This window comes from Aythya ferina (assembly GCF_964211825.1).
Source record: "Aythya ferina genome assembly, chromosome: 3".
Lineage (NCBI taxonomy): Eukaryota > Metazoa > Chordata > Aves > Anseriformes > Anatidae > Aythya > Aythya ferina.
Window position 1 is genome coordinate 13,998,898 of NC_140298.1, and position 22,365 is coordinate 14,021,262.

At 42.8% G+C, this 22,365-nt stretch overlaps 1 protein-coding gene across 1 annotated transcript; it reads left to right on the forward strand.

Moving 5' to 3' along the window:
• The first annotated feature begins 26 nt into the window (after positions 1 to 26).
• DTD1 (D-aminoacyl-tRNA deacylase 1) lies at positions 27 to 20,371 on the forward strand. Its single transcript, XM_084514829.1, has 6 exons — positions 27 to 371; positions 1,242 to 1,332; positions 3,561 to 3,796; positions 9,300 to 9,397; positions 18,707 to 18,883; positions 19,756 to 20,371. Exons 1-5 carry the CDS (start codon positions 329 to 331, stop codon positions 18,860 to 18,862), a joined length of 624 nt encoding a protein of 207 aa, XP_084370955.1. The 5' UTR covers positions 27 to 328; the 3' UTR covers positions 18,863 to 18,883; positions 19,756 to 20,371.
• Positions 20,372 to 22,365: the final 1,994 nt, after the last annotated feature.

Consider the following 22,365-nt stretch of genomic DNA (forward strand, 5'->3'; position numbering starts at 1 on the left):
GGCTCCCCTGTTCCTACACCTACCGCCTCCTCAAGAAGCCTTCAAGAAGTTTCCTGGGCACCTACAGACACCGTATTCCCACAGAGGGAGTTCCTACGGAAGGCTGCTGGTACCTCCCAGCAGCTTCCTCGCCTAAAACCCTAAAACCCAGGGTTTGGGGGCTTCCCTTCAGGGTCTTCCCTATCGGCACCACCCTCGGCGCCCCTCCAGGGCTGCCGCAGCACCTCCGCCCCGCCAGGGGACGCTGCCAGCCCCCCCCCGGGCCTCCCCTGCCCAGCTCCGCCGCCGCCGCCGCAGCCTCCCCGATCCGGGCCTCCGCTGCGCCACCATGAAGGCCATCGTCCAGCGGGTGGCACAGGCCAGTGTCACAGGTCAGTGGGCGACACCGGGACCGACAGCGGGACACGGAGCGGGGGGCAGAGGAGGAGGCGCTCCGCCCGCCCCCGCCACGCTCCGCCCGCCCCCGCCTCCTCCTCCTCTCTCTCTCCCCCCCCCTCCGTGTCTCCCCTTCCACACCTCGCTCAGCCTTCAGGCTGTGTGGGGAGCCGTGGGGAAATGGGGTGAATTCGCGGATATAAGTCACTGGGGGGGATTTTGGCGTTTGAGGGGAGTCCTGGTGCCTCTCGGTAGCGCTGCTGAGCTGGTTGTGGGCTGTGTGCGGTGTTCCTAAATGGTGAAGTGAGTGTGGTGAGCAGGTGCCTCACTGCTGAGACCCTGCATTTGCAGGACTTCTCTGATACCTTACTGGAAGGGACATCAAAGATCAGCATGTTCCAAGCCCCCTGCCACACACAGCGATGCTACCCACCACATCAGGTTGCCCAAACCCCATCCAGCCCAGCCTTGAACACCTGCAGGGATGGGGCATCCACAACTTCTCTGGGCAACCTGTGCCAGTGCCTCACCACCCTCACAGTGAAGAATTATCTGTATATAGCACAGAATCATTAAGGTTGGAAAAGACCTGGTCCAACCATCCTCCTACCACCAATGTCACCCACTAAACCATGTCCCCAAGCACCATGTCCAGCCTTTCCTTGAACACCCCCAGGGACGGTGATGCCACCACTTCCCTGGGCAACCCATCCCAATGCCTTACTCTCTAGTAAAAATAAGACTGATAAAAAGGGTTCAGAATGATGTTTTCTGTGGTGGTTGTACAGCTGAAATTAATACTTACCTGTGTCACAAAATGAGATAATGCATTTAATCTTTTTTCTCTTTTTTTCCCTCTTCCCTAGTGGGTGGTGAGCAAATAAGTTCAATAGGACGAGGCCTCTGTGTGCTGCTGGGTATTTCGTTGGAAGACACGCAAAGAGAACTGGAGCACATGTAAGTCATGTATTTCCTTTTGCCTTGTACTCTTTTGTTTGTAAATTCGTGACTCTGAATCAGTAATGCCTATGCTGCTAGTCAAGGAAATGAGGCACTCCTGTTGGGAAACACAGATTTGCCAGTGTTAGTTCTTGAGATTTTACCTGGAATGCAGTTTTTTTTTAGTTGGTGTTTTTTTTTTATGTCCCATTGAGAAAATAAGTTTTTCAATTCCTGTTTATGTGTATTTTTTTTTTGTAAAGAAGAGGAAGAATCAACATTTTCTTTTTTTTTTTTTTTTTCTTCTTATCTCCCTTATTTGAATGTCTGACCTTTTTACTTTAAGAGTTTTACCCTAGAGGACTCCATGCTTCACGTACGGTACATATCAGAAACCTCAGACTCAGTTTGTGCGTGACAAATTCTCTTGTTCCAAAAGACTGGAAAATCCCATCAGTTATTTTTCTGTAAAGATGAATCAATTTTGGCAGCCTGGAGGCCTGGCTCTGCCATCCCTTCCATGGCCACAAAATACTGCAATTCAGCCACCAAACACATGAGAGAGAGTTCTCCAGGCGATTATTCTGTCTCCTTCAGGCTTTTTATTATTCTGGGGCTGATAGCAGTTTATATAAAGACAAAGAAGAAACAGATAATTCAAGAAGAGGGAAGACAGTGAAGAGTGGAGAATGTAAGTGAAGGTGAGAACAATGCTTAGCAGATAAGGAAGAGAAAGTACAATGTGAGGGTGCAAACTGAAGGTCGGAAGGTCTTAGGAAATCCATGGAAAATGGCAGAAAAGCTGAAGACACTTTAATCAAGACATGCTCCAGTGTCTTGCCTTTCTGTTTGTCTCTTCGGTGTGTGGCATTCAGTATATTGTTTTTTCTCATTCCTGCCTTGATGAATGACAGATGCTTTTGAATATTGCAAGTGGGTGATCACCAACGACCGTGCTCGCAACGCCAGGATGTTTGGATGGGTGACGCAGAAAAGGCAGGAAGCCGGCATCTGAAAAGAACAAATAACAAGAAATCAGCTTAACCAGGCTCTTCAAGTGCTATTAAAGGAAACTTTTGTAATCCTGTAGATGAAACAGCAAATACCTTTTTCATTAAAACACAGCTGTGATGATAATTTAAACCTATGTGCCAGGCCTTTCAAAGCTTCTAACTGTGCTTCATTCAGAAGCTGTTTCTGTTTGCCTTTGACGTGCACAAATTGGCAGGGATATTTTTCTGTGACTGTGCCTTAGTGGTGGCAAAGCCTGAAGCTAGCCCATAATAAAGTTTCACCTTTACTTTATGCTACCTGCCTCACCTCTTGTGCAGGTAAAATGTCTGGCTGATGGCTGCAATTGAAATACTTTGCACTTGATGTGCTTTACTTGGCAGATGCTGCAGGTGTGGAGAAGCTAAAAGAAGAAACTAAAGACTGGAGAGTAGCATGCGTTCACTCTTGTAATCAAAGTCCAACCATTGATTGGGTTGTACATCTGCCTGCTGCTTTTTAGGATTCATTTGTGAAAGGCCCCTTGTCCTTGTCCTCTTTGAGCATTCAAACCAGTCTTTTCTGGCCCCCACATCCAAACATCAGCCCTAATGCAAATCTAAATGACAAATCCCGGTCACCACTTTGCTGCTCCCTCTATTTCTGCACTGTTCCCAGCTTTTCTTTTGGTCCTGATGGAAAAGTGCTTTCCTTACAGGGCTTGTGGCATCTGGTTTGGGATGCATGCTAGTGGGAGACCAAGCTGGAGGAGTGTGTGTGAATCATGTTTGGTAACAACCATAGTTCAGGATGATCTCATTTCATAATGAGTATGATTTCCCAGTGCAGTAGGAGGAATAAATTGCCAAAGCTCTACTTGTTAAATAACGTTGTGACTCGTAAAATCAGATAGTAAAGAATAGGCTTTCTGGCTTATTATCCCATCTTATGGCACCCTGTGATGGATGTGCAGTCGTTCTGTCCTGATCTTGTTCTCTACAAAAAGACGGAAGATGTTAATTAATGGTCAGATAATATTATGTCTGTGTGCAAGACTTTCTTTGTTACGGCTCTACCTAATGTGAGGATATTTCTGTGGTTTAGGAAGGAAAGGATAAAGGGATCTGTTATGTGGAGACAGAATGAATGTGCATCTGCCATCCCCTTTATCTCTTCCTGTGTGGTACGTATTACTTGTACTCGTTGATCCTGCATGGGACAATTCAGAAATTTTGTAAATCTTTTTCTCCTTCTAGGGTTCGAAAGATCTTAAACTTGCGAGTGTTTGAAGATGAAAGTGGGAAACACTGGTCCAAGAGTGTGATGGATAAACAGTACGAAGTGTTGTGTGTGAGCCAGTTTACTCTCCAGTGCATCCTGAAAGGAAACAAACCCGACTACCACATGGCAATGCCCACAGAGCAGGCGGAGAGTTTTTATAACAACTTCCTAGAGCAGCTAAGAAAAGCCTACAAACCAGAGCTTATTAAAGGTAAGGGTGAAAGGTTGGTAAGGTCCTTGATGCGACCAGTAGACCTCATATGTGTGTTCTTCTGTGATTGTTACCTTATTCTGTGAGTGTCTGTGTTGCAAAGCAGCTGTCTTTATGCAGCGATAGATGAGCAGTTTTACAGTGCATTTACAAGCAGCCTGATGGGGTGATCAGTCCAGCTTTCCTCTAGCCAAGCCATTTCTTGGTGTTCCTCTGGAACAGTTTGATGTTTAGATGTTCCTGTGTTGTTGTCAGATGTACAGCGTGAGCAGTGACTGACCACATAACCCAGGGAGGCTGCAGCCATGAGAACGAGCTCTGGGGTTGCTCAAAGGCTGGATGTCCTGGTGCCAGGCTCACCCAGGGCAAGCATTTCTTCTGAGGGGTAGGTGGTTGGCCAGGCTGGAAGGCATTGCCGGCGTGTGCATCTCAATCTGTCACTTTATTTTTGCGTTCTGGTAAGTGATAATGAAGACAGTGGGAGGTGTAATGTGCTGCTTGAAAACAGCGTTTGATGTAGACTCTCTTTCCTCATCTATATGCCATTTATGCAACAGTTTTCTCTTTACCAGAAAATGCCTGGCTTCCCTTTGCATTTGTGCTTTATCCACCTTTAATCTTTTCTGTTTGCTTTCCATCCATTTGCAGATTTAGACTTGAGTTTTTGATACGGTTGTCCAGAAGATGAGTGTAGAAGGACTTTTTTTTTTTTTTTAATGGAGGTTATTAATAGACTGAAGCGGAAAAATTGAGATCATGATATGGTCAGCCTTACTTTCCTTATGAGGGAAAAGGGGAAAAAAGGCAGAAAAATAGCTGGGGGAAGGTTTAGAGGTTAATCTCAGTGTTGACTGTAGATGAAAGATAAGGTACCGTTACTAAGAAGTGTTTTCCAAGGAGGTGCAGTGAAACATGTGCATAAAATGCTTGTCTTATGTCAACTTTCCAATAGCTTGATATATTCTTCCAGTCACCCTTTGCTGGTGATAAGGAGTGCACTTCTTACACCCCTTCCATGCATTCCTTTTGGTCCGTAACAAAAAACTTCTCGTCTAATGAATTCAGAGCGTGTGCTTTTTGAATTTTTATCTTTTGTTGAATTGTGATTAAGTTAGGACCCATTCCTGTGCCTCTGAAACTGATAACAGAACTTCCTGGGAAGCCAATGGGAATAAAATTTGCTCTGGTAAGATTTGATTAAGTTGGGCCCCTTTGTCTGGGTAAAGTAAAAGCAGGTATGGGCTTGCTTCTTTCACTTAAACAAGGTCCATGAAGATTGATCGTATCAACATCTTTACATATCCACATCTTTATCCTTGGGATTTGGAAAATGTTCTGTTTCTCAAGTATTTTGTGTATTCTGACAGCAACTTTTTAACATTCTCTTTTCAGTCAATAAGTTGTACTCCTGAAATGAATAGCCACTGCTGTTGAGTGCCCATATCTTGGCACTTGATTGCCAGTGTTTTCTTCAAAGCCAGCCTTTGCTTCTGTTCTTTTTTTTCATGCTGAAAACATAGATTTGGAAATGCCAGAGTGGCTGCCTGTGCTACTGTGTCAGATAACACATGCGTTTGAAACTGCTTTCAGCAATGGAACCACCTGTTAATTTATCATTTTGCTTTATTTCTGTTTTGTTCCAGCCTGCACTGGGCTGCATTCAAGCCTGTTAGTCTCTTACAATTGAAGTTTCTGTTGTCCCAATTGCTTTGCCAGTGTTTTTTGTTTGTCTGCTATTCATTTCTTTATCGATTTGTGGGTGCAAGGTTTCTGTAGCCTGGCAGTTTCTGGGATAGCAGGCTAAGCCATGCAGTTGCAGCAGCGGAGTTTACAATTCCCCTGAGCTGAGGTGGGTTAAAAGATGGAGCCTTTGCATGCTGGCTGGCCACATGCGAGCAGGACTGCTCGGGAGTAAATAGAGATTTTTGCAATTGTGATGCCTGGGCTGTGATTTAGTGCGACATGCAAATGTACTGAATTCTGCACTGAAAAAGTTGTAACAAAACCAAAAACATAACAAAAACAGAGCCTGGTGTCTGTCCTGCGTGCCACTAGGTTACAAAAGGTAATGGGGGTGCCCTGGGAAGGAGCGCTGATGCATGAGCTGAGGGGCTATTAAAATAGGCTTAGTTTATCAGCGTGAGGCTCTGCCTGCTGTCTCCAAAATGTGGCCTCGGATATTTCTCCTCCACACACGTGCAGTTGTAGTCACTGGAAGATTAGAGTTTGATTCTCTGGGTTGGTGCAGGTGGCTTTCCCTTTGATCTTGCAAATACACTTAATACCTTTTAGAAGAATCAATTCATTATTTAAAAGGGTATTTGTGTACCTGAGTCAAAGGCTCCTGAATGTGTTGCTGTATTGCTTAAGAGCCTTGTGTTTACTGCTCCTGCTGTTGTTTCCCTAGTCTCATCTGGCTGTCAGAAGTTCAGGTACTACACATGCTGGGGCAGGCAACTCCTCCATCTGGCCTGTGGTTTATCTGGAACTTGCCAACTGGGAGCTAAGAGTGACCAGTGGTCCCCAAAGAGAAGTGCAAACTATCCTCTCACACCCCGAGCAGGGGAACATTTGACAAACGGTATCTTGAAAGGAGAGAAGGGTGCATCAGAAATCAGTGCTACTCTTGATTTGACACTTCTTGTTGTGGAATTAATTCTTAATTAATTCCTAAATACCTCAATTCACTGTGAGGAACAGAGCTGGTGAATGCAGGTCTGAGCGCTCTGCACAAGCTAGTATCCAAAAACTAGGCTTACACAAGGCTTCTTCTTGCGGGTCAGACCTTCCCTCTCTGTCCTGAATGTGGATTAATCTTCTGAGGCAGTGAGGATTAGCGTGGCAAAGAGTGTGAAACATCTCCCTGCCTTAATAGCAAGATCTGAGGCAATGTGGGAGGACTTTTCCACAACAAGGAGGTTAGTTCAGATTAAGGTTTGGTGCAGGATGAAAGCAGAATTATTCTGTTGGATCAATTCCCTTTGTGAGCATTGCCACTTTGGAATAAAGTGCGCTTATCTGGAGCAAGGTTACTCACATGGGGTTAATTAGGAATAACTTTCCAAATAGACAAGCTTAGAAGTAACTTCTGAATAAAATCAGTGTGAAATTTCTAGGTCATGAGGCTGGAGATATGTCCAAAAAATATTCTGAAAGTGTATTATGTTTCATTTTCAAGTCTTTACATCGTAGGTTTGTCTTGTCTTTCGCAGCTCAGATGATAAAAATCCTCTTTGCCTCTGAAGAAGGCGTGTGCCAGAGTCTAAGGGCAAAGGAATTTGAAGAGATGGGTGGCCAGCAGAATAAACTTGTCATTTATAGGATCCTGTTTTATTGCAGAGGAGGCTGCAAGGAGCTGACTCAATCAGTTAAGAAGTCTTAAAATTGCTTACTACTTTGAAGAGCATTGTGGTATAAAAAGCAGGAAAAGAAATAGTATTCAGGGGTAAGTTGCTAGTGTTTCCCATGGACATTACAGGACCACGTGTGGGATAAATTTACCCAAAGTTACCAGGATAACAAGTGACATGGTAGGAGGGTGGATTCTTTCAGCTCCTTTCTTTCTGACTGAAATATGAAATCGGTCCAGAGAGGCTTCATTTTGCCTTGGGACAGAGATGGAAGAGATCAAATCCTCAGTTTCTTTGCAGTCCTGTGCAGAAGAGGGATTTGTCTCCATCAGAGTTTCAGAAATTGCATGAAAGGGCACAACAATCAGCTCAGCTCCTTTGCAGCCTTTCAGCCCAAGTACCACAGAGTTGCGCTCTGAGGTGAATGCAAAATGGAGCACTACCACACATGTTGGCTGTTTTAGGAGGAGTCAGGCTTGTGTCTCAACTTTCAGGAAACCAAAACACAAAAATGATAAATGCCCTCTCAGAAAGCCTGTGTGAAGTGCCTGATACTGAAACTACTGCTGATGTTGGGACGAGGGAAAGAAGGCAGGAGCAAGTTTTTGACACCGGCAGCCAGCACTGGGGGAGATACTGCTGTAGAATGATGAATGATGAATTGGGTATTGATGGAAGAAGTGAATTTAGTTTTTAGCTTTCTCTTGTTCTTTCAGGCAAGACCAGACCCCCAAGCTGCAGAGAATAAGAACTGTATTACAGTGAGGCCACTTTTTGAAAAGAGCCAGGCTAACTGGTGCACCGCTAGAACCTTTTAGTTTTGTTGTATAAAGAAGCTGCCAGCACAAAAGGCCAGAAGCATCCTACAAGGAAGGCACACGCTGCACAGGGTCTGTAGTTCCTGAAACTACAGGACACATCACTTTTTGGTAAGGAGGGGTGGCAGCTGCTTCTAGGAACAAGATCAACTTTGTAATATATAGTTTGCAATCAGTAGTTTGAAGATGGAGGCGAGTGGTGGCCCACAAGACATTTTGGAATGAGTGCAATAATTTTGGAGTATGTGAAGAAATTCTCATTTGGATGGCTTTTTAAATTGCTTAAGAGAATGAGATTGCCACGACTGAAGCCTGCTCTGCCTTTCATACTGTGGTGTTTGCAAGGCACTGAGAGGAAGATCTGGAAGAGAGGCCACAGAGGAGGGCAGCGTTTTCTGCTTTTAAGTACTGTTTCCATTAGCTCTTAATCTTAAACTCTCTGAGCAGTGCTTCACCTTGACCTGAGGTGAATTCTCCTTGGGTCAAAAGACTGGAAGTTTAAGTGTGAGGAGAATGGGAGAGAGCTGTTACAAAGATGTCCCTCAAATGCAGTTCTGAGGCAGAGACAATTAAGGTGGAAAGTGCTGTGACCTGGGAGTGCTGTGAGGGTTCTGGTAAACGTGATGGCTTCTCTACCACTTTCTCAGCCTTGAAGAAAAGTGCTGGGGAGGATTTTGTTTGCTTGTTTTAGGTCCAAGTGTGCATGGGAAATGTGAATGGCTGTCCTTTTTCATGAGCAAAGTACGGGAGAGGGAGGATACGGTTACAGAGAGCTATTTAAAAAGTATTCTTTAAAAAAAAAATAAATTTCAAAAGCTATTTACCAAACTCCTACAAAGAATGGCCTAGGTTGGAGACAGGAGCATAGAAATTACTGTATCAGATTGGGATTGCCCTGCAAACTGATGTCCCAAAGTAGTGCTTCAGAATAGTTTTTTTTTTTTTTTTTTTTTTTTTTTTTTTTTTTTTTAACCCTTTGCCCATATTTAAGATTTCTTCAAAACTTCAGCTTATTAGCTGGACTGGATCCCTAGACTTAACTGTTACATCCTTTACAATTTTATCTCCTGCCTACGAGAAGTGTCCTGCCTCACCTGAAGTGTGATTATCTGTGGACTTGTTCTGTTTTGTGGACATCTCTGTACTTTGCTGTATGTTTGTTGTCTCTGAATATCAGAGCACAAAGCTGAGTGCATGTAGACTTTTTTCTTAGTAACTTTCTGCAGTTCCTTAATTGGCTGTGCTTTATTTACTTATCACTTATTTAAGTAGCACATTTGGGAAAGATTTTGGTACATGTTACCCTTTCAGTACTTCTGTCTCTATCCTTTTCAGACGGCAAGTTTGGTGCCTACATGCAGGTACACATCCAGAATGACGGTCCTGTAACAATAGAGCTGGAGTCCCCGGCTGCCGCTGTCGACCCTAAACAGGTAAACGAGCCTGGAAAGGGCAGATGTACGGGGCTGTGCCTCCTCTGTGAATTCATACATCTGCCTTTATGTGTACTTGGGAATACTGGCATGTAAGGCACTCTGTGGCAGCAGAGCTCTTTCTTCAGAGTTTGTGTGTTCATGCACGCTGTTCTGTTTTTCCCTCTTTTGTTCTAACAGAGGTTGGAAAATACAGGGAATTAGGCGTCTCCTGGGAATTCTACATAGCTCAAAAAAAACCACCATACATAAGGCATTTGGAGCCCAATGGGAAAAGAACATGGGACAGTCTAAAGCATCGTCTCTTATACTGTAGTTTCTCCTTAAAATTACGAATTCTTACTATTGAAAGAGGTTGTCAACTGAAAAAAATTACATCAAGAAAATAAATAACAAAACCAACCCAACTCACAGGCACCAGGAGAGGGTACACAAGAGCAATCAACATGGTGATTTAAAGCACTTCCTTTGCTTGCTCACCGTGTCTTTGAGCGTCATGTTGCACAAACTGACTAGCTAAAAGCTGAAGTAATATCTTCTAGATAAACTCCCTTTGCATATCTCAAACCTATTAATTTTCTTAATTAAAGGTATTCATAACAGTAACTGATGAAAGCAGTGCTATACTGACAAATACTTTACCTTGAGCTATCTTAAGGACCAAAGTAGGCACTGAGTAGAGAACATCAGACAGAACAGAATCAAGTTATCCTAGTGCTAATGTAACAGCTTAATTGGCATTTTGCTATTTGGTATTTCTGACTATTCAGCTTCTCATATACAATTCCCCTAATTACAGAATTACGGAGAAGTTGAGGTTGGAAGGGACCTGTGTAGGTCACCTTCTCCAACTCCCTCAGTGTTTGGGCAAGGAAGAAGTTTTACCAGTATGTATATGCTGTTGTTAGCTGGAGGTAAGCAGTTCTGTCACCCTGCACAACAGCCAGGCCAGCCAGAGCAAGTGTCAGGGCTTTGCCTATTGGATTCTGAAAAACCTCCAGGGATGGAGATGCCAGTGCTTAATGGGGTAATCTTTTACAGGGCTTTACAGCTTGAATCTTAGGCTAAGTCTTTGTAACACTTCTGCAGTTTAAATCCATCCCAGTTATCTTGTTTCCTGTGGTCACAGATGTTTTTCTTCCTGTTTGCTGTTGTTTATTTGTGTGTATGAAGAGAGGAATGTTGTCTGTACCAAGATAACAAAACCCATCTGATTCTGCTCTGGGATTATTCCACATTTGCCTACTTTTAATCTGAACTTTTGAGATTCAATTTAGTCTTTCTATTTAAACGGCAGAAGGTCTCTATCAGCGATCTGTACTGCAATGCTGAGCAAAGGATCAGTTGCAGTAAAATCATTCAATTCTTCAGACTGGTGATGAGACCATATGTGATTAGCAGCAGGTGGACCAATCCTACTGATGTGGCATGTATGGCTAAAGCATTTGAGAAGAGAAAGCATTGGAATTAAAATTATATAAGGTAACAAGCTGCTAACAGCATGCAGCTGTTTATTTTTGTTGCCTTAAATAGCTAGGGTATATTGTTTTGGAGGTTTTTTTTTTTTTTTTTTTATCTTCAAATTCTGCTCCTTTTGTGATGTTTTAGCCCCTAAAAGAGCTACACACACCTGTTCTCTGCCTGTCTGTACTCTCACAGCTGTAGCACAGAGTTCACAGCCCAGGCCATATGTAATTAGGAGCAGCAGCAGCTCTGTCTTTGGATTAAGGGCTAGCAGATGTAAACACTCACATTCCCCTGCGGAGGAATGGAGCTGCTGCTGATTTGCTGGGAAAATATAACTTGTAGATATGTGGATGGCAGAGCAATGGTGTGCCTTGATCTCCCGTTTGAACTGTTCTACATTTCCTACATCGTCTGTGAGGGTAGATCAAGTGTTTCTGAAAAGTCTTGCAGCGAGGGTAGATTGGGTATTTCTTGCAGTTACGATGCAGGAAACAAAAGGATTTTTCTTAATGATCTAGTACAAAACACAGGCACTGCAGTTTCCAACCTTAACCTATGAAGCAATTTTTGGGTAATCCCTTTTTGAATTTGCATGCATCCATTTGGATAATTGCAGAGGTAGGCACCAAGACAAAAGATGTCTGTGCTATCTCAGTTAAGTTTGTTGTGATCATTGCTGAGTTTAGGTTAGCAATGCCCAGAGTGCTTTGTATTTTTATATCCTATGTTGGGGAAAGCTAAAGAGATAACGTGGCTTGTTTCAAAGGATTTTGTAGCTAGTAGAAGCAGCCAAATGGAAAAAAAGTGGGAAGAAGTGTTAGGGGAAGTGACATGGACACAAGTGGAAAAAAACAAACCACAAGTGTGAAGGTGTTTTGGTTCCCCCAAGAGGGTATTGCTTCAGCTTGTGTTTTTGTTTTGGGGAAGGATGGAGATTGTTTTAGTATTGTGTGATCAGTACCATTGTACTTATGCAGCTGGTGTCGAATATTTTGTGATCCTAATCTATGGTAAATGGCTGTATGGTGATGACCTCCATCTGCAGGAGGAATGGATTTTCCCTGATTTTTCTTTTTAATCTAGTTTTATTTCCTTCCCACATTGACATATGCACCATATGAGAAATAAAGTACAGTCCTTTTCTGAACTCTGTTAGCTGACGTTTTTCCTAGATGTTGTGTTGCCTCTTTGATATTTGCCTTCTTCCAGTTATGCTGAGCTTACTTATTAAACAAACACGAAACCTAAGAGTTCATTTTCTTATACCAGAAGTTTTGGTGAGAAAAATGAACCAAAGAGAGCTCAGCTTGTTATCACTTTATCACTGGTGATAAAGAATGGGGAGGAGAACAAGTGGGGATATCCCCACGCAGGGATAAACTCCTCTGCTAGGGAATTTTTCCAAGCCCCTGGGAGGACAGTTAGACCAGGCTAACTTACGAACAGCAGGTACCACTTTTCTTGCCTCAGGCTGAAGTTACAGATACTGTAACTTGATTGTATGCTGCTTACATTTCTTTTAGGAACAAAATGAAGTATGCAGTGCCATGCGTGAGCTGCTCATAGGCCTAAAGGATCCTGTCCTCTTCTTAAGGAAAAAAAGCTGATAATGCTTTGATCATAAGACTAAGGTACAGATATGTGGAAAGGAAAAGGAAAATATTAGATGATCTGCTGCCTTCTTAGCAGGCTGTGAGACAGTCTTTGTGCCACAGCCTTTCAGTGGCTTTATTTTTGCAGTAGGACTCTGATAACCATTTTATCTCAGTGCTGTCATCGCTTAGTGACATTAGTACTAAACTGCTTTATTTGTAGTGACCCTATGATAGTTTGAAGGATTTGTCTCTTTTGGAAATGTAGCCTGTCCTTAAAGTTGTTGTAATCCCTCCCCTCTCCTTCTCTTCATTTTTTACTTTGAGGTTTGAAATCGTAGCAGCTTGGACACAACTACTGAAATTTAAAACATACATCTGCAAATCATCTTGTGGTTCCAGAAACATGAGTACTGCCACTGATTTTCTGGCAGACTGCTAACAGAACAATTCTGCCAATGGTGTCATTCACTTTTTCCTGGTGTTATTGATGGTTAAATAAAGGAAAAGCTGTCTGGAGAGCAGAAATCAATCTCTGTGTACACATTGATCACAGAAAATCAGGAACGCTGGATGTATTTGTTTGTTCAAGCAAGACTGACAGAGAGGAGATTTAGGATGTGGGAAATTAACTTGAGCAAAACAAACAACTCAGAGAATTATTAGCATTTTCAAGTGGGGGACTTCTTGTGCTAGTTCACATGTTCATCCTACAGCAAATTGGTTTCAAAAGTAATGTATGATAGTATTACAGCTGATGGAATGGCAGACATTTCTGAATAGTGAAACGTTTCAAAGAGCAGCCCAGCTTTCCACTATAATTACTTAATTTTCATTTTTTTTTTTCATGCCTGTGATGTACTATTAAATTGCATCAAGCTAGGATGTGCCAAAGAAGCTGTCAAGCCAAATGTAAATTCTGACCTTTTTCCAAAACTGTTACTCTGTATTTCAGACAATCTGTTGGGAAGGAAGCAGTGTCCACATGGTTCAAAATGTCTTGTTTATCAGCAGTGTCCCAGCAGTGTAGAATATCTGTATTGCAACGGCAGATAAGAAAAGTTAGTTTCTGTGGACTGAAGACTTGTATTTTTGTGTATTGTCATGAGGAAGATGGTCTTGGACACTTGAGATATTTCAAGATCTTTCTGACTTCTTCCATGCTTAGGAAATTCAGCAGCAGGCTCAGACCAGATACTGATTCCCCAGGGAGGCAAAGCACAGATTTTGACTAGTAGTCAAAATCTAGTCAATCAGATTTTGACTAGTAGTCAAAATCTAGACAGATTTTGCTGGCTAGTAGTTTCTGAACAACTGATCTGTTTGTGGGTTGTGATTCTTGCCAAAGTCGTAACATGGAAGTCATGCCAGGGTACTGTGGCTTTAGATAAAATGATCAGCATTTGCAGGTTTACATCTGAAATTATTTTGCGTGATTTTTCAGGCTTTGTTACTCCTGTTTTGTCTGTACGTAAGGCTGTCTTAAGGGCTTGAGGGGTCCTGATTCTAATCCTGTGCCCATATTTTTGTCTGTGGTATGTTCATAGCTCAATGCAGAGGACGTCTGGTCTTGTGTTATAAATGTGAATGTTTCAGTGCTTGTGCAGACATAACCGCACTACACACAGGTCACAGAATTGCTTAGGTCAGCAGAGACCCTTTTGATCATAAAGTCCAACCATCAACCTAACCCTACGCACTCCAACGCTAAACCATGTCCCTAAGTGCCGCACCCACGTGTCTCTTAAATATCCCCAGGGGTGGTGACTCCACTACCTCCCTGTGCAGCCTGTTCCAGTGGCTGCCCAATTTCCCTGAAGAAATTCTTCCCAATATCCAATCTAAACCTTCCCTGATGCAACTGAAGGAGCTGGCAGCAGTGCTCACCAAGCGACTTTCAATAATTTATCATGAAATTACTGTAGAATTAAATTATTATAGAATATTTTGTCTGCTTCTTCATCCTGATGAGGTCGTCTATAACGTGCTCCTACCACATTATTTCCCTTACCGAAAGGCACTCAACCCTTCCATCACCATAACTAAGCTCCACGCCATCAAGACCCTTCCTAACGTAGAGGCCTACCTCCCTCCTCTCCTTCCCTGCCTGTCCCTCCTCAATGCCTGTAGCCACCCATCTCAGCTCACCTCATACACCTCACTGAGGCCTGTGGTATTGTAGCCCTGAGACAGGGCTAAAATTCTAGCTCCCCTTTCTTGTTTGTGAAGAGGCCTTTAAGTTGTGCCCTAAGGAAGCTGACTACTGCTCTTAACGTGCTCTCACTGACCTCGGCTCCTTTTCTTTTCTCTGAGCAGCCACTGCTGATGCTGACCAGCGTTCCCTGTGCCCAGCAGCTGTAGTTTAAAGCTCTCTTTGCCTGTAATTAAAGATGCTTCTTCTCTCCTCAGACAGACAGGCCCCATCCGACCCTAGAAGAGCAGGCTTCTCCCTGTACCTCTCAGAAGAGGGTCACCCACTACTATCACCCGTCACACTGGTAGTTACTCAGGGAGCAGATTGGGCTGGTTTAGTCAGCCCTGCCATCTCCTCTGGCGTGACCTGTCCTTCATCCTCAGCGCGCAGAGCAGTGGAGCAGTTCTGCCAGGGCACCTCAGGCCTGGGGGAAGTCTCTTCCTCCTGCTGGTCCTTGCCATTTTAAGCTTACATTCTTCTGTGTTACTGGCCTCTCTTCCTTCTCTGTGTGCTGGTGGGGTTGACAGGGTTTGGCTGTGGTGTGCTTGGCTCCAGCTGTCTGCCTCCTCCTCAGCCTTCTCACACTGCTGACCGCTCAGCTTTGCATCATCAGCAGACACAGTGCTTTTGCTACAAGACAGTGCTGCGTCTGCTGTAAGAGGACCACGCTTTGAATGCTGAGGAGCCTTCCAAGAGGTCTCAGCATGAGTTTAGGGTTTTAGATGTAGAGTTAGGTGTTTCCCATACAGGTGCACCATCTCCGCAGCTAGCCAGCAAGCATCGTGGTACGGTAGACACAAACAGCTCATGATAGGTCTAAAGATGAGATGATAACTGTCAACACACTCTGTACTTACATGAAAGGCATTAATGATACGTTTCATTGAGCTGGAATTGTGTATCTGAAGAGTTACTTGCTGTAATACTAAAAAATGAGCCGTCATGATTTTTTTTTCAGCTTGCAGGCAGGTCTTTTGTGGCAGAGCATGCTTCTGTGATGTCCTTTTCAATCAACCAAGCGCTTTATAAGCAAGGACATGAAAAACTTAAGAGATGTGTAATTCTTTTATTGCCTGCATAATGAAAATCAGTCTATTTTGTGAGTACAGAGAAATACATATTTCATCTCTGTGCCCAAACTTTGGCTTATAGACTGATCACGGTACATGCACAGACTGCAGAGCATGTGTGTGTATGGCCATAGGTACACACAAATCTTTATTTATTTCAGTGTTACTTGAGTTTTAGATGGATGAAACAGTTCATTTACAAACTTTAACTTGTTATAATTTACAATAAATTATTAATTTTTATTTATAATAAGACATATGATTAAAATTATCCTCTCCCCTCATATAAATGAACTTGTCATTTTTCTTTGAGCTGGGTGAGTACTGCTGTCAGATCATGCCAACATGGGCATTGTTCTATAAATTCAGGGTTATTCCTGGTGTTGTTTCTTCCTCATCTATTAAAGATGTGAGGAAGAGGTTTAGTTAGGTTGTCATGCTTACAGTCTTGGGCATGCTACAGAGCTAGGTGTGAAGATGGATCTGGACTTTTCTCTGGTTATTCTGTTTGCCATCAGTGCTTCTCCACTACACCATTCTCAAACTAATTAGCTACAGAACCAGTGGTAATTTATGAGGTCCTTCGTGATAAATGTATGTCATAACTTTAGAAATTGTTGCTTACTTTTTACTCTAGAATATGAATATGAATACTACAGAGATTTCAAAAGAGAATTTGATCCCTTTGTACTTAAGACTAAATGTACATAAATAAATTTATAAGCCCAAGATATATAACTATGTATACTTCAGAAGTCTTAGCATGCTACTTGCCCTCAAGACCACCTTGGAAACTGGCCAGTATAAGCACGTTTGAAATGCTAATATGGCATGCTAGTATATATCGAGCCATTTCTGCCTCCATGTAAATTATATATGAACAAATATATCTTATTTACGTGGATCCTGTATTCCATAATGCAAGGTTCACAGTGTGAACACACCACTATTTCCCACGTTTGGGAAATCTGGGGTTGGCTTTATTGGGTTAGCTCCTCAAAGGAAAAGGTAATTCAATTTAAACTATTGTGTCTATGTGATTTAGGCTTTTTTTTTTTTTTTTTTTTCTTTCAAGTAATGAGAAAGAGAACACTAGTTAGAGAGGAGTGGATTTTCCTGTTTCATGGAGTTACATTACAAAACTATGTGCTACCCAGACACTTTTTCTGCACCATTATTGCTGAGAAAGGGTCACTGCTGAGAGCCAGGATGAAAAAAAGAAAGGGGTACCAGCTGCAGCAGCTGTTTAGGTTACTGGTTTGTTGCAACAGGTTTGCCTGGTTTGGCTTTGCGTTGCGTGTACTTTGTAGTTACCAACTGTTAGGTTGAAGGCCAGGGAGGAATGATGTACACACATCAATGATAAATGATGTAGATGTTTAAAGGTGAACAAATAAATATTTTGCAACCTAGAAACTGTGCTTTCTGCAGCCTGCAGCTAATGTACCGTGCCTTCCCACTTCAATACATTTTTGTTCTCTGAAGGTCTCCGAAACCCCAAACCTGGTTTCAGCAGCAGAATGAGCCCAGTGCCATTTGTATAAATAAAAACCAACTGCATAGACATCATGCAAGTACTGTTAATCAATGCTTAGCACCTTTAATAGTAAGGGCTCTCAAACATTTGTTTCTCTTCTTGCAGATGCACTCGCTTTCTCAGTCACTTTTAACATTCACGTGCTGTTTATGTAGGCTTGTTGGCAGAATAGTAATGTGCATCTATCAGACACGTGAGTTAGAATATTGTCTGTATCATGCCCTGGGTGCTTGTTCCATATCTGCATGTGACAAGGACTGGATCATGCTAAATAGATGCATTGCACTCTGCCATTTCGCACAGTGAAAGTAAACTAGTTTTAGTTGTGGAAAAAAAAAAATATCAAAGAATACATGTATTCTGTTTCAGCCGAGTAGCCCATGTGTGCAGGTATGTAAGGATGGTGTGTATGTGCCATGAGGTACAAGGGGATGCTGTGCATCCTCCCCAGACTCTGCATTCTGCCCTCAAAGCTCATAGTGGCTTGCAGATTTACATCTTCACATGCATCTTCCACAAGCCTGTCTAATTCATAATCAACACACTTAATCTCACTTACTCGATTCTATGAAGATTTCACCTCAGAAAAGATCATGCTGGCCAAGTGACAACTTATGAGTAGCATGCTTTATCCTGGGGGAATCATCATGGAAGCACTTCAGAAAATCAGAAAATTACAGAAATTGACCAAGCTGATGGACTGCACGCAGTGTCCATAGTGATTTAAGTAACTATCAGTTTGTAGCATCCCCAAAACTTACTGCAACCTGCTTCTGAAAAATGGGAAAGAGGTGTAACAGTGACAGCTAAGTGCAGCTTAGTTTGTCTTTTCTAGAAGCATTGATAATATATCTGTGGAGAGGTGGCAAGGTGGTGTTAGCTGAAGGCTTTGTCCAAGCTGATTTGAAATGGTTATTCTATGTCCTATGCGATGCTAAAGTTCATCTCTCTTTTCTCTCTCTTTTTTTTTTTTTTTTCCTGGTAGAAATAAGTGTGTTGTATGAATGGATGCCTGAACTTGTTAGAAACCTGCAGACTGTGACACTGCTACTTAAGACCCAAAGCAGAACAGGAGGTTGGTGGAATCCAGCCACCCCTTCTGGTCCTTGTGTTTTATCCTTTTCTGTGTTGGCAGATCGCGTTGAGCAGGAAAGGAACTCAGAGGAAAAGCAGAGGATAGTCCTTTGAGTATGCACAGTTCTCATTTGCACTCAGGGTTATGATCATGTTAGTGTATGATAATTCACTGTCTTCTCCAAATACCTGAAAATCTAAGCCTTTTTTTTCTTTTGTTTCTCAATGATATGTGTATAGCTATGTGATAGCTATTACGAATCTAAGTTACCAGTGTGCTACAAATGCTCACATTTACGATTTTTTAGAAATACTGTCTTCTGAAATGACTTTATTCCATAAAGTGTTTTCTCACTTTCCTTGCTTTGTAAATAGCTGACAAAACTTGAAAAGCAACAGCAAAGAAAAGAGAAGACCAGAACCAAGGTACCCTCTGAATCAAGTAGAGAAAGAAATGCCCCCCGTAACAAGGATGACCCCAGCGCAAGCAGTGGAGCAGAAGGAGATGTGTCTTCAGAAAGAGAGCCTTAGCTCCTCCAAAGCAGGCCTCAGGTATGGCTTTTACACTGCTGTAAAGTTGTGTCCTCCTGCTTGGCAGTCTCTAACCCTGGGCACTTCACTGAAGCAGTACCTGGAGTCTACAGAGAGTTGTATTCGAAGTGTTGAAAGGTGAAATTCTGGTAATCTTGCTGGTGGGTAAACTTTTTGATCTGCAGCTGGCAGAGCAGAATGCCAGAATGGAGAAGTGGGTGAAAACCTCTCCCTAGTTGTGTGTTTGGCTGGAGTTGTGTGTCTTGAATCTGGCCCAGCCACGACTGTTTTCAGGCTGAGACTGAAGTTCCAAAAGGTTGGTCTTAGAGCACAGCAGTGACTTAACTGAGAATCCTGCTTTGTGCTCTTCAGTGCTGAGAGATACACGGTCATGTTTCTCTGCCTGTCTCAAAATCATCCCTAGCAATGGAAGTGGGAAAGATTTTGGAAGTTGGAGACAGACTAGAACTGGAAGCTACAGTTCCCCTCCCCTCAGTGTATCCTCTTGTTTTAATATTGGTGATGAGTAGGCACATTGGGAAGGAGGATGTTGTCTTAGAAACTAAAATGAGAACGTACAGTTTTTCAACAACTGTTGGCCTTACTGCGATGCTACAGGAACACAAGCTTTCCCCCACAGTTTCTGGGTTATGTGCTGATACAAGAACATTTTAGAGGGCAGGAGTTTGCATGCCTTATGAGTGCTTTAATCAGCCTGACCTTTCTAACAGCATTTGAAAATCTAGGTTGCTGAATATTTCTAAAATGTTGCAACCTAGCATTAAATTTCATGCTGTGACAGGAAGTCAAGATACTTCTGTCCATGTGAGTTGAAGGAACCCTATACTTTTCTACTCTACCTACAGTAACGTTTCTGTTTGTTTGCCTTCCAGAGTATCTCATACAAAAGCTACACTGGAATCTTGAGGAGAGACCTAACAGACATTCACCTCAGCACCACTCTTCGAGGACTTTGGATAGGAATGGAAAATGGAAAAACAGAACCAAGACAATAGAAACCTATATCATTCTGTATCGAAACAACCAAAGCAATGCTATCAGATTCAGTTGTTAATGTGTAGTATCAGTAGTAAAAAGGACTTGTAACATTTTTGTGTATGTGTTTTCACATGACTGCTGAATAAAGGATGACTGTAGGCAGATTGTAGCAGAACATTCACTGTCAGTACATAAATTCCATTTCAAAAATAAATCAGGGTTTTTCCTTAAACTTACACTTGAATTCTGAAAGTTATCCAAGCAAGCTTGTACTTTGATTCTCATTCTCTGATGTCATGTGCTACCTGTTTCCATGGCAGCCTGTAGGTCTGTGTGTATTTTGGTATATTGTCCAACTGCTCTGTAACACCAAGTTAGGCAGTCTAGTCTTTCTGCATGGGTTAAGTTATTAAAAGGAAAGATCAGCCACTAGTTGTTTATCATGTGAAACACATCTGTCTTGTAAACTTTTTTAAAACCAGAAAAGACTTTATTAAACAAATGATGCTAGCTGAGTGCCTGTTGGTGTTTGTTGCATAGCCACATCCATAGCCATGTGCGTGACAATGAGGGTGACACAGAGCAAAAGTGACAGCCAAGAAACACCTCCCAATGTAACTCATCCACCTCTCCTTTGGAAACTTAGAAGTCAGGTTTCTGCCCTGAAATATCTACCCTTTCCAACACGGTAATTCCTTTCGATACTTTGTGGTGGTCATCAAAGTGCATCAGCAACTGCTCCGCGTACTGCATCGTGTTGACATTGATGTCAGACAGGTTTGGGAAGGAGTCAGGAAGCAGCAGGCTGCAGAACTGCTCTCCTCTGGTTGGTAAAGCCATGGGAGATTCAGGCAGGCTGAGGCAGGGGAGATGAAAGAGGGCAAGCAGTTGCATTTGACTTCTTTCAGAGATTGCAGTACCTTTTATGAAGTGTATTCTGGCTTGCCTTAGTCCTATGGTCTTCACTAGCCACTGCCATGGCCACCATCAAAGCTTTGTGTGATTTTAAGGGCAAATCACTGGTGATAGTTGTTCTTCATCCAGACATGTATTGTACTGATACTGCTGCACAGTGTGCAACCACTCTGACACGGCTTTTTAAAATGCACAAACCTCAAGGTTCTGCAAGCCACGCAAAGGAGTGTTGAGTAGCCTGGGTAGATTAAAATGTTAGATTTACTGTTGCCTTAAAGGATGTACATAATTTTTCGTCTGGCTATTATCTGAAACTTGGCTTGCCTGAAGCCACAGCCTTGCCACAAGCAGGACTTCTTCATCTCCAGGTGCAAGTGCTGGGTCTTGTCCCTTCAGGGTGCACTCTCCTGGGACTGGAGCCCGCTAGGCTGTTGGCACATTAGTGCTTACTTGGCTGCAAAGAGCACCTTCAGTTGGGAAGATAGAGGAATGCCCACCTCACAGGTGTTGAGGGCTGGTTCATCAGCAGTCGTGTCAGACCTGTGTCATCCAACTTAAGTTTCCTGCTTGCTCCAGCATCTTTGAAATCTTGCCTTCTGCTTTGCAATCTGTTCTTAAGAAGACAAAGGCATGAAGAAAGTCCTACAGTCTCCTTGCATCCTGAGAGGTAGAAGCCAAGCTAAAAAAAGAATGATAAATACTGAAAAGAAAAAGCATAAATAATTCCCAGGGGAGGCAAGCTTCGGCTGTATTTAAGCAGAGGTAAAACAATGGCTGTTGGCCAAAGATGAGTGCACGTGCTGCTTGGCTCCCAGCCCAACCACACTTTCCCTGAGTGACCAGATTATGTGGACTTTCTGTGCCTCTCCAATCAGTAGTTGTCCTGTCTCATGTGGGAGATGTGAGGATAAACTTGAGATGTGGTTGTGGTCTGTGGGGATGGAGATGTCCCCATGTGGGGATGGTTCCTGTCGCCCTGTGCCTGATGTGTTTTCACGTACTGTGACTTGTTTCAGGGTTTCAGTGCAAACCCAACATGCCAAGCTCTGTTAAAAGTGCCATTTAACAAAAATTTATTCCCTATTCTGCTGACAGCAAAACTGGGAAAAGGCTGGTTCGAAAGGGCAGTTACACAGCTTAGAAACTCAGTAATCTTACCCATGACTTTTGTTGCTTATAGCGAGCTATAGAAGCAAAACCCAAGGACTCTAACTCCTGTATCTGTTCCTCTGCATGGTGTTTTTTTTAGGCTTGGTTGGCTGCTAGTGCCCCGGTGGGCTTTTGTTGGCTGTGAAATAGGTGAGGATCTTAGAAGGAATGGTAGTTTTTTTTTTTTTTCTTCTTTTTTTTTTTTTCTTCCCTTAATTGCTGAAAATGACCTTATTTAACAAAAAAGCACATTTATTTAATAATAATGCTAAGGGACAGAATTTGTGAATAAATTGCAGATTTAGCCTTACAGTCCTTTCTCCATTTTCCTGTCCAGATTCACAGAGCAGAGGTGTTTGCCAGAGCTCACTTCTTTGTGATTTATGGGCTAGAGCCAGAAGATGATCCTCAAAGAGGGCCGTGGACAATTTTTATAGCTA

Bases quoted from the DNA above. Each gene is read 5' to 3' on its own strand.
- DTD1 (XM_084514829.1), top strand. From the start codon at position 329: ATGAAGGCCATCGTCCAGCGGGTGGCACAGGCCAGTGTCACAG. The intron at 372-1,241 runs GTCAGTGGGCGA...CCTCTTCCCTAG, and splicing joins GGCACAGGCCAGTGTCACAG to TGGGTGGTGAGCAAATAAGT. The intron at 9,398-18,706 runs GTAAACGAGCCT...CTTTGTAAATAG, and splicing joins CCGCTGTCGACCCTAAACAG to CTGACAAAACTTGAAAAGCA.